The sequence below is a fragment of the Tribolium castaneum genome, chromosome 1 (assembly GCF_031307605.1).
Source record: "Tribolium castaneum strain GA2 chromosome 1, icTriCast1.1, whole genome shotgun sequence".
NCBI classification, from domain to species: Eukaryota; Metazoa; Arthropoda; class Insecta; order Coleoptera; family Tenebrionidae; genus Tribolium; species Tribolium castaneum.
This window is the reverse complement of record NC_087394.1, coordinates 4,934,973-4,949,304: the sequence shown is the minus strand read 5'-3', so window position 1 is coordinate 4,949,304 and position 14,332 is coordinate 4,934,973. Positions and strand designations below refer to the sequence as shown.

Here is a 14,332-nt window from a genome sequence, read left to right as displayed (position 1 = left end):
GGAAGTTTGGGTTTTTCGTCAAAGGGAGTGTCTGAATCAACAACACACCAGTATGTATTAAAATGTGGTTCGATTTGGGACGAAGTGAGGGATTTCCAACCCAATATCCCCCTAATCAAACCCCCGTTACTGTCGACGTGCTGGAAGCCGGCTTTATTGCCGCTTTCATCATTTTGTTGCTTTCTCTTCTCGTTCTTTTACCAACATCGAGTTTAAAAAAGGTAAGCACGCAAAATTGTGCATTCAATTTAAATTTTATTCGCATAATACGATCACTTATCCTAGTTTGAATTGAGCTAAAAGTATAATAAATAAGTAATAAACTTACCTAAAAAACAAATTCAGTTAAAATAGGTATTACTTTAGTAATTGTTCTTTTGTTTTTTTTGTATTTTTTTCTAGTTTTAATACCTACTGTTTTACTTGACTTTTTTTCATTACTTTAATTTTTTTTAGTATTCTCTATTCATGTTAATATTTTTTTGTTATTTTTTTATTTTGTTAGTTGTGTATCATTTTTTAATTATTGGTAGGATGTCAGCAGTTTATCAGACACTTAAACTTAGTAAATTTTAAATTAAACAATACAGTAGATTATATTATGGGAGTAAAAATGATACTGTAATACTCTTTTTTAAGACACTTTACTTTTTATTTTTTTTAATTTTCTTGTATTATTACATACTTTTCTTTTTACATTACTTTTTTTATTCTTTTTAGTTATTTTTGGGTTATACAGAGTGATTTTTTAAAAACAGAGGGTGCTGTAGAAAAAATTGTATTTGTATATTTGTAATTGGTAAAAGTAAAAATACTTAGGCACGAAAGTACAAACTTTTACTTTATGGTCGAAAAATATAACTTTTACCTGTGGCATTTAGTTATAAAAGTAGTTACTGGGTGACGTTTACAGATAAAGAAAATTAATAACTTTTTGTTTTTCTGAACGCCGTAAAGTTAACATTTATAATAAATAAAAAATAATTTGAAATCAAAATTAGTTAACTTATTTATTAAACAAATTAAGTTACAATACCTATTACTTTAGTACCTAATTGTTTTTATCTATATTTTTTATTTTTTTAAATTTTATTGTATTATTACATACTTTTCTTTTTACATTACTTTTTTTATTCTTTTTAGTTATTTTTGGGTTATACAGAGTGATTTTTTAAAAACAGAGGGTGCTGTAGAAAAAATTGTATTTGTATATTTGTAATTGGTAAAAGTAAAAATACTTAGGCACGAAAGTACAAACTTTTACTTTATGGTCGAAAAATATAACTTTTACCTGTGGCATTTAGTTATAAAAGTAGTTACTGGGTGACGTTTACAGATAAAGAAAATTAATAACTTTTTGTTTTTCTGAACACCGTAAAGTTAACATTTATAATAAATAAAAAATAATTTGAAATCAAAATTAGTTAACTTATTTATTAAACAAATTAAGTTACAATACCTATTACTTTAGTACCTAATTGTTTTTATCTATATTTTTTATTTTTTTAAATTTTATTGTATTATTACATACTTTTCTTTTTACATTACTTTTTTTATTCTTTTTAGTTATTTGTGGGTTATACAGAGTGATTTTTTAAAAACAGAGGGTGCTGTAGAAAAAATTGTATTTGTATATTTGTAATTGGTAAAAGTAAAAATACTTAGGCACGAAAGTACAAACTTTTACTTTATGGTCGAAAAATATAACTTTTACCTGTGGCATTTAGTTATAAAAGTAGTTACTGGGTGACGTTTACAGATAAAGAAAATTAATAACTTTTTGTTTTTCTGAACGCCGTAAAGTTAACATTTATAATAAATAAAAAATAATTTGAAATCAAAATTAGTTAACTTATTTATTAAACAAATTAAGTTACAATACCTATTACTTTAGTACCTAATTGTTTTTATCTATATTTTTTATTTTTTTAAATTTTATTGTATTATTACATACTTTTCTTTTTACATTACTTTTTTTATTCTTTTTAGTTATTTGTGGGTTATACAGAGTGATTTTTTAAAAACAGAGGGTGCTGTAGAAAAAATTGTATTTGTATATTTGTAATTGGTAAAAGTAAAAATACTTAGGCACGAAAGTACAAACTTTTAATTTATGGTCGAAAAATATAACTTTTACCTGTGGCATTTAGTTATAAAAGTAGTTACTGGGTGACGTTTACAGATAAAGAAAATTAATAACTTTTTGTTTTTCTGAACGCCGTAAAGTTAACATTTATAATAAATAAAAAATAATTTGAAATCAAAACTAGTTAACTTATTTAATAAACAAATTAAGGTAAAATACCTATTACTTTAGTACCTAATTGTTCCTATGCTATTTTGTTTTTTATCTGTATTTTTTATTTTTCTTCAATTTTATTTTATTATTACATATTTTTCTTTTTACATTACTTTTTTTTATTCTTTTTAGTTATTTTTGGGTTATACAGAGTGGTTTTTTAAAAACGGAGGGTGCTGTAGAAAAAATTGTATTTGTATATTTGTAATTGGTAAAAGTAAAAATACTTAGGCACGAAAGTACAAACTTTTACTTTATGGTCGAAAAATATAACTTTTACCTGTGGCATTTAGTTATAAAAGTAGTTACTGGGTGACGTTTACAGATAAAGAAAATTAATAACTTTTTGTTTTTCTGAACGCCGTAAAGTTAACATTTATAATAAATAAAAAATAATTTGAAATCAAAATTAGTTAACTTATTTATTAAACAAATTAAGTTACAATACCTATTACTTTAGTACCTAATTGTTTTTATCTATATTTTTTATTTTTTTAAATTTTATTGTATTATTACATACTTTTCTTTTTACATTACTTTTTTTATTCTTTTTAGTTATTTGTGGGTTATACAGAGTGATTTTTTAAAAACAGAGGGTGCTGTAGAAAAAATTGTATTTGTATATTTGTAATTGGTAAAAGTAAAAATACTTAGGCACGAAAGTACAAACTTTTAATTTATGGTCGAAAAATATAACTTTTACCTGTGGCATTTAGTTATAAAAGTAGTTACTGGGTGACGTTTACAGATAAAGAAAATTAATAACTTTTTGTTTTTCTGAACGCCGTAAAGTTAACATTTATAATAAATAAAAAATAATTTGAAATCAAAACTAGTTAACTTATTTAATAAACAAATTAAGTTACAATACCTATTACTTTAGTACCTAATTGTTTTTATCTATATTTTTAATTTTTTTAAATTTTATTGTATTATTACATACTTTTCTTTTTACATTACTTTTTTTATTCTTTTTAGTTATTTTTGGGTTATACAGAGTGATTTTTTAAAAACAGAGGGTGCTGTAGAAAAAATTGTATTTGTATATTTGTAATTGGTAAAAGTAAAAATACTTAGGCACGAAAGTACAAACTTTTACTTTATGGTCGAAAAATATAACTTTTACCTGTGGCATTTAGTTATAAAAGTAGTAAAAGTAGTTACTGGGTGACGTTTACAGATAAAGAAAATTAATAACTTTTTGTTTTTCTGAACGCCGTAAAGTTAACATTTATAATAAATAAAAAATAATTTGAAATCAAAACTAGTTAACTTATTTAATAAACAAATTAAGGTAAAATACCTATTACTTTAGTACCTAATTGTTCCTATGCTATTTTGTTTTTTATCTGTATTTTTTATTTTTCTTCAATTTTATTTTATTATTACATATTTTTCTTTTTACATTACTTTTTTTTATTCTTTTTAGTTATTTTTGGGTTATACAGAGTGGTTTTTTAAAAACGGAGGGTGCTGTAGAAAAAATTGTATTTGTATATTTGTAATTGGTAAAAGTAAAAATACTTAGGCACAAAATTACAAACTTTTACTTTATGGTCGAAAAATATAGCTTTTACCTATGACATTTAGTTATAAAAGTTGTTACTGGATGACGTTTACAGATAAAGAAAATTAATAAGTTTTTGTTTTTCTGAACGCCGTAAAGTTAACATTTATAATAAATAAAAAATAATTTGAAATCAAAATTAGTCAACTTATTTAATAAACAAATTAAGTTAAAATACTTATTATTTTAGTACCTAAATATTCTTATGCTATTTTGTTTTTATCTGTATTTTTTTATTTTTCTTCAATTTTATTGTAATATTACATATTTTTCTTTTTACATTACTTTTTTTTATTTTTTTTAGTTATTTTTGGGTTATACAGAGTGGTTTTTTAAAAGCGGAGGGTGCTGTAGAAAAAATTGTATTTGTATATTTGTAATTGGTAAAAGTAAAAATACTTAGGCACAAAAGTACAAACTTTTACATATGGTTATAAAAGCTGTTACTGGGTGACGTTTACAGATAAAGAAAATTAATAACTTTGTTTTTCTGAACGCCGTAAAGTTAACACTTATAATAAATAAAAAATAATTTGAAAGCAAAACTAGTTAACTTATTTAATAAACAAATTAAGTTAAAATACCTATTACTTTAGTACCTAATTGTTCTTATGCTATTTTGTTTTTTATTTGTATTTTTTATTTTTCTTCAGTTTTATTGTATTATTACATACTTTTCTTTTTACATTACTTAATTTTTTAGTTATTTTTGGGTTATACAGAGTTATTTTTTAAAAACGGAGGGTGCTGTAGGAGTTTTATTTATTTACAACCTGATTTAGTGTAATGTAGTGTAAGCTGATACTCTTAAAAATTTTCTAAATATCATAGTACTTATAGTTGGGGCTATATTTAATTTTTCATAGGAATCTAAGTATATTTTTCTTTTCATAATTTGTAAAATACTAGTTTTTTTGTACAAACATGTGCAATATGTTTCACGTTAACTAAAAAAAATATTGCAAAAAATAGTTAATAAAATAAACTTGAAAAAATTACAATAGTTTTTAAAGAAACAGTTTACAACAAGACTATTTGTAACGTAGATGCAACTAGGTTTTATTAACTTATTATTTTTTTAAATTTAATTTTTATAACACAATTTTTAGTAAAAGTAGAAGTAACATATTAATATTAGTATTACACATGTTTGTTCAAAAAAGTCTAATAATTTCCAAAAAAATAAGGGTTCTAATTGTTAGTCCAAAATGTACTGTATGATATTTAAAAGTTTTCAAATGCAACAATTTATACAACGGATATAATGGGTAAGTTTTGTGTTTAACAAACTGTTCGTTTAATTTTATAATTTTTGTAAACAGACCATAAATAAAAATTCTACAGCGCCTGCTGTTTTAAAAATATCACCGGGTATATAGTTTTTTTAATAGAGTAGCATTAGATTTATTTATTTAACAAATCTCAAATTGAGTAATTTTTTATATAATTATTACAGTGCTAATTCAGCTCAATTCAAACTATGTTTTTTATTTGATTGTTTCATAACAATAATAATAATTACAACACTTAGACCTTGTGCCTGTTCATCGAAATAACAACCCTCCTAACAATTGGCCTCCTCCTCCTCCGTAAGTACCCCAAACTTAGTTACACTAACCACCCCAAACCTTTTCCTTTTAGTCGGAAACTTCGGCCAAGAATGGGAAGTTGGCCACATCCTCACTAGAACCCCTTACAAAGCCGGCTCTTCGGCCGAAATCAACGCCTCAATTGGCCTAAAAATCGGCCTTCGGAGCATCAACATAACACTCAAATCCGACCAAAACCCTCCAAACCTCGCCAGAGAAATAATCAATTACAATGAGAGATTTTCCTGGACTTGGGACCAAGGCCGGCTTGGTTTTGGCCCTTTTGCAGGCCACCTCCAGCAGGAGTTTCGCGCGGCGCAGTACAGGGGGCTCCCAACGCCCATTTTGTGGGTTGTGGAGTATTTTGTGATAGATGGGGAAGGGTTCCGTTTTGGGAGGTTTTACAGGACAGCGGGGTGGTACTCCCATGTGGCGCTATGGTGTGCCTTTGCTTGTTGGTTGGTGGCTTTGTTGTTGTTCCGGTCGGTGATCTTGTATGGGGGCTATTGTTTGGCGGCGTGTGGGGCTCTACAACTCACGGCGAACTTGATCTGGTTGGTTGTGCGAAACCCGATTCCGTTGGTGGTTCCGTTCGAGGATGGGACGATTACGACGAGGTTTGGGCCCAGTTATTGGATCACTTTTGCGTCAGGTAAACAGAATTAAGAAATAAAAAAAATGAAACGCTCTATTTTTTGTTTTTGCTTCTCAAAGATTTCGATTATTGAATTATTTTTATAAAAGCACAATAACACAAAAGATGTCTGAAGTTTTTTCTTAATATTTTCTTATACTGGGTGTGGCAACCCGAGAAAATCGCGACTTCTAATGGAATAAAAATCCTGAAATTTTACACACCAGCCTGTACCGAGTTCGTCAAGTTTTACACTCAGGCACTTTTCACCTCTTTGTAATTTATCTAAAATTCTAAAAAAAATCGTATGTGATTTTATTGTATAAAAGAACGATTTGACCAATTTATAAAATGATTACTTGTATGGTGTGTTTTTTCACTTTCGCTTAGTTAACTATAGTCTAATGTCAACGATCTTTGGTCCATAGGTGTATTTTGAGGTAGTGTATCGAAGTGCCTAATTAGATTTTTGAGAAAATGTGTCGTTGATTTTTAATTTCTGTTTGATATTGGGGCAGCTTTTTTCCCATGAATTTTGGTAAAATTGTAAATCACTTCCACAAAAGGTCTCCATCAGGGTGGTGGTTTTCAAAAATTTATTGCATTTGTCGTAAAATTGGCACGCGATCATTGTTGGGTCTGAAGGTTGAGGCAGCTGGTAAGAATTTTTCAGGCCCGGATTACCATTTATTTTATCTGTTTACTCTAAATGGAATGTTAATCTTTAAATCTTACGGCAAGGGTTCATGTGAATTGTAAACGAAGAATTCGTTTGTGCTTAGACCAAAATAGTCATCAGTTTGAACATCTGATGTAATTTTTTAATAAAAACATTTTTAACACGTTAGTGTGCTTATTCCGGTCCTGGCTTTAAAACCGCCCGATGGGACCGTGCCGCTAGTTGTAAAATTTCTGCAGTCCTTTACTGTTATTGGGGTAGGTAGTGAATCCTTTTGTAGTGAAGATTTATTACTACTCAATCTTGTCCTTCATAAATTATACTGAAATTTCCGATGAATAATATCAAAATGGCTTTTAATCCAATTCTAACGATTTTTTTGTCAAATTTTTGTAGAATAATTTTATTTCGTATTTCCGATCCATTTATGTAAAAAAAGCTAATGTGATTTTTTGGTCAAATGGTTTTTTTTCTTTTTTATTGGACAAATAAATCAATAGAAAAAAAAAATTTTTCCTAGCGAGATTGGATATCAGTGCAGTGGAATATATTTATTTCATTTTTTTTTCTCTTTTAAGAGGTGTAAAGTGCCTGAGTGCAAAACTTGACGAACCCGGTACATTGGTAAGGACCATTCGCGATTTTTATTAAATTTTTTTGTTAATAAATGAAGTCGCAGCAGTTCTGTGAGTTTTTGGACATTAACTGTTAATTTAACTACAAAGTTTTTAGACCAAATGAACGTTCGAATAACTGAACTTTTAATTTTTTTCAAACGGCTGTCACGAGCAAAGTTTACTATTCAGAAATAAAATTAACTAGACGCCCTCTGGTGATGACTTTTGAACTATGTCGAAAACAGTAAAAATTCCACATTTAACTGACATTTAATGAATTGTTCAACAATTTTGCGTGTATAGTGTTAATTACTTACAATAGAAAGAATCACTTTAAAAGTACGTGGTGGTAAATACTAGCGTTGACTTTGGTTCTGTAGTTTTTCGCGGTATAAAGTGTTTACTGTTGGAACTTGAAAGTGGATAAAAAGTGAAAAATATTTAAATTTAGATTACAAAGTGTTATCAAACAGTTGTCTAATTAAAGATTACAAGTAATGGATCACAGTGAACACATAGTTTGGCTCAAAAAACCAATAAATTAGTGAAGTGTGTGTATTTTAGGTTAGAATTTTCCACTGAAAAAATCATGAAATGCTGCGGTAAATCTACAAAACTACAATAAAGATTAACAACTCCTGATACATTTAAACGTAAATTATGCCAAAAGGTAGGCTTTTCAATGTCTTTGTAATAATTTTCCAATAAAGAAAGTGAACCAAACAGTCATTCGTTATTCGTGTTTTTCTCGTCATCTCTAATTTGTCAACATTCGTTTCTTGCACCAAAGATACGATAATCATTCCGCATAGGCAATGTAATAATTGTGAAGCCCCAAAATTCGTACAACGCTCAAAATATCCGAAAAAAAATTTTCCCGCCATTTATGGTTACTGTTTTCGACCCAGTCCGGTGGCGCCCCCAACGGTAATTTTACTTCCGAATTCGGAAATAAAATTAACTAGACGCCCTCTGGTGATGACTTTTGAACTATGTCGAAAACAGTAAAGAAATTTTCGTAATGCCACATTTAACTGACATTTAATGAATTGTTCAACAATTTTGCGTGTATAGTGTTAATTACTTACAATAGAAAGAATTACTTTAAAAGTACGTGGTGGTAAATACTAGCGTTGACTTTGGTTCTGTAGTTTTTCGTGGTATAAAGTGTTTATTGTTGGAACTTGAAAGTGGATAAAAAGTGAAAAATATTTAAATTTTGATTACAAAGTGTTATCAAACAGTTGTCTAATTAAAGATTATAAGTAATGGATCACAGCGAACACAAAGTTTGGCTCAAGAAACCAATAAATTAGTGAAGTGTTATGAATTTTAGGTTAGAATTTTCCACTGAAAAAATCATGAAATGCTGCGGTAAATCTACAAAACTACAATAAAGATTAACAACTGCTGATACATTTAAACGTAAATTATGCCAAAAGGTAGGCTTTTCAATGTCTTTGTAATAATTTTCCAATAAAGAAAGTGAACCAAACAGTCATTCGTTATTCGTGTTTTCCTGGTCATCTCTCATTTATCAACATAAGTTTCTTGCATCAAAGATGCAATAATCATTCCGCATAGGCAATGTAATAATTGTGAAGCCCCAAAATTCGTACAACGCTCAAAATATCCGAATAAACATTTTCCCGCCATTTATGGTTACTGTTTTCGACCTAGCTCAGTGGCGCCCCCAACGGTAATTTTACTTCCGAATAAAATCATATTAGTAATGACTGAAAAAAATCTATACAATGACGGGTTTCAAGTCAATATTTCACTATTATTATTTTTATAATAGAAAAAATTATTAAAAAACACCAAACAAGATTAGAAAATCGATTTTGATGTTAGATAGGTTTGAATCAATGCTAAATTTTTGAAAATTCTTTCACTAATATTTTTAACATGTTGAGAATTTTCGCTAATTATGATAAAATTACACTTGGTAATGACATGTTCGGAACTTATGTAAAACAGCCTTTAGAAGTCACTGTGCCATATTTATTGTTTTTAGTGTTGTTTATTTTTTACACATCTATAAAAGGAGGAAAACTGATAACGAAGTGTATAACATAAAAAAGATTTTAACATCTAAATGTACGTCATTTTATTATAGCTCTAAGAAAATCATTGTACAATATAAAATGAGCGCAAATTTTCCGGATTATCGACTTCTTAAAAAAAACACCAGTTCTTTTCTAAAGTTTAGTACCTATATTATGTAATTCACAACAAAATGCAAGCAAAAAATTCTCAAATTTAAAGAGATAAAACATTGTTATTGATTGTTCTGGGTAAGGCAACCTTATCGCGCACCCAAGAAAATTGCGACTTGTAATGAAATAAAAATCCTGAAATTTTACACACCAGCCTGTACATTGATAAGGACCATTCTCGATTTTTATTAAATTTTTTTGTTAATAAATAAAGTCGTAGCAGTTTTGTGTGTTTTTGGGCACTAACTGTTAATTTAACTACAAAGTTTTTAGACCAACTGCTAGCCCATCGAATGCTAGTATCAGAATTATAAATTTTTACTTGGTTGGTGAAATAATCGGTCTTTTTTATTTAGACGCAAACTAGACGCGTGATTTATTAGAAGATGGTATAATTTGCCAACAAAGGGATCAGTTACCAGTAGCCGACCTTTTTGAAGCCCCTTATTTACAGTCTTGCAATAAAACTGATGCCTGCATTGAAATATTCCAACGAAATCTTTTATAATCTTACCCCAATTACAGTTCACATTGTCACCTAAATTTACGACACCACAAGTAGCAACTTTTAAATAAAGATAATTTTTAAAGTTAAAATGTAAAAGTGCGTTTAATTCAAAATCTGATTGGTATTTTTCTTCGCTAATTTCGTAAACAATTATCTGAAGTGAATACGCGTGGTTTAGTATAAAATTTAGAATTTGACTTTTTGGTCGAAAATTACTTTTTTTAATTATTATTTTTATCTGCAAGTGAAAAATTACCAAAAAATTAGGGGAGATACCTTTCGAAGTTATTGTTAGCTTATTTATTTATTTAGGATTGCTGAAAAAAAAATTTTTTGTGTTTAAAGTTGCATATTGTTTGCTATCAGGAAGAGACACTCAAATACGAGTATTTAGCCAATTTCAAAAAAAATTGGAAATAGGGAGTTCTGCCATCTTAACAATTTGAAGGCGATTTTAAGGTATTGAACATTTAAAGAGAGTTAATTTTTTTAACTGTTGGACTAAATCTACCTAAATGAATATTAAAACACTCAAGCTCTTTTTTTTAATTTGACTTATTTTAATTTTTTATAATTTATCTTGCTTATGGTGTATTGATTTTTTAAAAAGGATGTGTCGTTTTCGACAAAGCAATGAATGAATAATGTTTCCAAAAACAAAGCAAAAAGTTTAGCCGAAAAACTGTATTATAAACTACATCCAAAAATGAAAAATATTGGTTGTTTTATTTAATGAAGTACACACTTCAAAACAGTTTTAGGTGATTTAATTAAATGTATAACTTTAGCACTGTTATTTTTTTTTAACCACACAGCCATAGAGAAGCATTAGTTTATGCATTTTTAGTTTTATGATAAAATAAAAAGTGCTACACGAGACAGTGGAAATTTTAAACTTTCCCTCGTAGTGTAAAATTCCTAATAACTATTATATACTTTACCACATCGCTGGGACACCCTATATATTATCAGTAACAGCAATAGAAATAAAATTTAAAACTTCTGTATCGGATCATTTTTAATCAAAATGGCTGTGTTTCTAAACTAAGGTTGGCAACATCGAGTAAGCAGTGGCGTTTATCTAAGTTCATGACACACTGTGGTATTTTAAACGAGTGCAAAGTAGATTTTTCGGAGTGGAAATTTAAATAAATAGCGAAAGCCGCTCGCCAACTTTGCAGGAAAACTTGGAGCAATTTAAAACTTCTCTGTGTCATATCCATCATATCAAATGACGTTTTTTTATACTTATAGGAAAAAGTACATAAAATAATCTCTGGTTGAGAGAGAATATATTTTATGTCTTTGGGCAATAAATGTCCACTTTTATTGACTGAATTTAGAAAGTGCACTTTCAGAATAAAAATAAAGACTGTTTAAAGAATATCTAAAGATATTTTGCGAAAGATTTTAAGATCGTCTTGAGACTTGAGAGACACTTGATATCACTTGTATTCGTTTTAAAGTAAACCACATGTATAAAATTTTAAAGTTTGAATTTGATTGTAAAGGTGACGAAACAAATAACAATTTTTATTAATCACTCGGTATGAAAAACTACCAGGGGCCCCAGGAAGGCCAATAACTCAATGTCTCTTGCTGTCTTCCTCCAAGCCATGGTTTATCAGAACTTTCTTATTTTTTAATAGAAATTTGGTTTTTCATCAGATGATAATTTAATCATTTGACAATTCCTTATTGGCAATAATTATTAAAGACCACTTCATGGCCGCCACTCATTTATTTTACAAATTTTACAAAGAAATTAGAATTACTGTCACTACCAATTATAGTAAGTTTATTTTTTGACCGACTAAGATAAGTCTGGATAATCTTTTAAAGAGCGAAATGTGTTTGGAATTACGATTTCATACAAAATTGTTAACTTGCTATCATGGTACGTACACCTAATAATTTTTAATTTCACCAAGAGAAAATGGTGGAGGCGCCGGGATAACATATATTTTTTTAACTGCAACTTGTGTTCGGAAGTTGTTTGACCAGTAAATTTTTCACAAAATAGTATAGAAAAAAAAGTACGTTGCACTCGTAACATAATGCCTGGAGATGGCCACAACAAGTGGCCGAAACATCAAGCAAAATAATAAAAAAAAAAGTGTGAGAAGAATCAATTAACTTTGAAACCTTATCTATAACATAATCACCTCTCGCTAAAAGATAAACACTAATTGGTTTATCTGATAATTAAGGTAAATATGAAGTTGGTGAAACAATAAAAGATAAAAATTTTTCAGGGATTTTATGTTTGGTGATTGCCATAATTATCACTTTACTCGACACAAAATTCCACACACTTCTTTACACTTTCTTTGGCGTTGACCCACTCAACAGTTACGATGAAGTTGCTTACTTGAGTAAGTCCCTTGAATTTATTCGAATACCAAGTATGTAATAATTTCTTTTCAGCCAAAAACGAACTACTACTAAGAACAAAAAATATATCAAACGATGTGCCCCTCATACCCATGAGTAATTCCCCTAAAGAAGAAGAAGACGACAGCGCCGAATACGTCCCCGTGTATATCAAGCGCAAAACTCGGGCCTTTGGCCCCCCTGTTGTCCGAAGCAACAAACCTAAACACTTACTGGAAATGTAAACAATGTTCAAATAATAATACAATAAGGTTTTATTGTGAAAATAATTTAAGTACACTTTTAAACTTAACTAACTAGTTCACGTCAAGGCCAATAAATTGCTATTCGCCAAAACCGGCAGCCCCCTCACCCCACTCTCACTTTTCAAGTTAATTTCACTGCTCTTAATTTTCCAGTTGTTATCAGTCTGGGGGTCTCTTGCCAACGCAAAAACTTGCTCAAACACCCCCACGCAAGTGGCCCCCGTGTGCAGAGTCCCACAAACCAACACCAGCACCAAACCATGGGGGTCCACTCTCCCTTGAACCCCCTCACTCGATAAATTCGGGTTGAAAAACAAATTAAAGTTCGTACGTAACGCATACAACCCTTGGACGACTTTCAACGGGTCATTTTCAATAACTTCGGTCGAAACTTGCCCGTTGTTTGACATAACAATTTTAAGCCTAACATTGGGGTAAAAATGTTCGTGGTTCAAATACTCGTTTTTATTCAACTGGGCGTAAAACCACCGCGTGAATTGTTCCGCAAGGAGGGAGATAGAGCCACTGTCTGCCTGGTTGTTGGCCTCCTGGACGTACTGGATGCTCCAGATTTGGGCCGTTTTTTGAACGAGGTCATTTTTGGTCGCTGGGAGGTCAATGGATACGTTCTTAGCATGGAGGTACGCAAACAGTACCTCACGTGTGATGATTTTGCGGCGTAAAAAGCTCAAAGCGTCCGGGGAGTAGTTTAAAATTGCATTAACAGCCTCTGGAAAAGTGAGGTTATGTATGATTTTTTTCCCAAATTAATGTGAATCACCGTCTCGTGTGTTGATCCGATTTTTCAACAAGCCTTGCGTTACGGTCCCCGCTAAGTTAAAAAGGGTGTTGTCGTCCAAAGACGCCAAAATCTCACAAATCCCTTGCCTGGAAGTGTCATTTAACATATTCACCCACAGTTGTGAAACTCAACCAAACGGAAGCCCACCAATGTACAATCAAGCACCGGTGCGTAAAACAACCCAAATTTTAGGACTTAACCGCATAATTGTGACGATTAGTTTGGCAAAAGTGAGGTTATGTCACTGCCAACTGTCAAACCATTGTATTCAAAAAGTGGTTTATTGGGTTATTTATTTATTGTTCAGATAAGAAATTCTTTCTTAGACAATAATTCGTGGTGTTCAAGCAGTAGCGCTCCGACGGTAAGTTCAGACCCCGTCGGGGGGCAAACCCAGGCAAGGGTTGTTTATTCACACTTTTGGCAAACTTTTGTATCTCTTCCAGGTCGCTAAATACCATTCGTTCCGAAACGTAAGCACTTGCGAATTTTATGTTTTCAGGGGTCAAGTCCCGGGCACTATTTTTGGCTTCGGTGAGTACCGAAGTTGCATAATTACACGTAAAATCGCACAGGGAACACACCACGTCTTGGTCGTACTCAGAAATGTTCATTTCTTGCAGTATTTTGCGAATTATTTGAAACGTTTCACTCTCCTTCATATTTCAAAAAATGAGCGGGGTGGTGCCAATCAACTCGCCCAAAATCACCAAATTTGGTGAGACTGTTATTATCAACAAAAAAATCAACGTCTTAAATTCCAACACAGATGAGTTGCT

At 30.1% G+C, this 14,332-nt stretch overlaps 2 protein-coding genes across 2 annotated transcripts; one reads left to right on the top strand and one right to left on the bottom strand.

The window, feature by feature from the left end:
* The first annotated feature begins 8 nt into the window (after positions 1-8).
* LOC660375 (dual oxidase maturation factor 1) lies at positions 9-12,798 on the top strand. The gene is made up of 5 exons (XM_966612.4): positions 9-221; positions 5,398-5,455; positions 5,508-6,107; positions 12,368-12,487; positions 12,540-12,798. The coding sequence occupies exons 1-5, from the start codon at positions 63-65 to the stop codon at positions 12,728-12,730; spliced, it is 1,128 nt and encodes a 375-aa protein (XP_971705.2). The 5' UTR covers positions 9-62; the 3' UTR covers positions 12,731-12,798.
* On the bottom strand, positions 12,743-13,668 carry LOC660310 (uncharacterized protein). The gene is made up of 2 exons (XM_966553.4): positions 13,533-13,668; positions 12,743-13,481 (listed from the first exon to the last, which is right to left on the bottom strand). The coding sequence occupies exons 1-2, from the start codon at positions 13,657-13,659 to the stop codon at positions 12,808-12,810; spliced, it is 801 nt and encodes a 266-aa protein (XP_971646.2). The 5' UTR covers positions 13,660-13,668; the 3' UTR covers positions 12,743-12,807.
* Between the last annotated feature and the right edge of the window lie 664 nt (positions 13,669-14,332).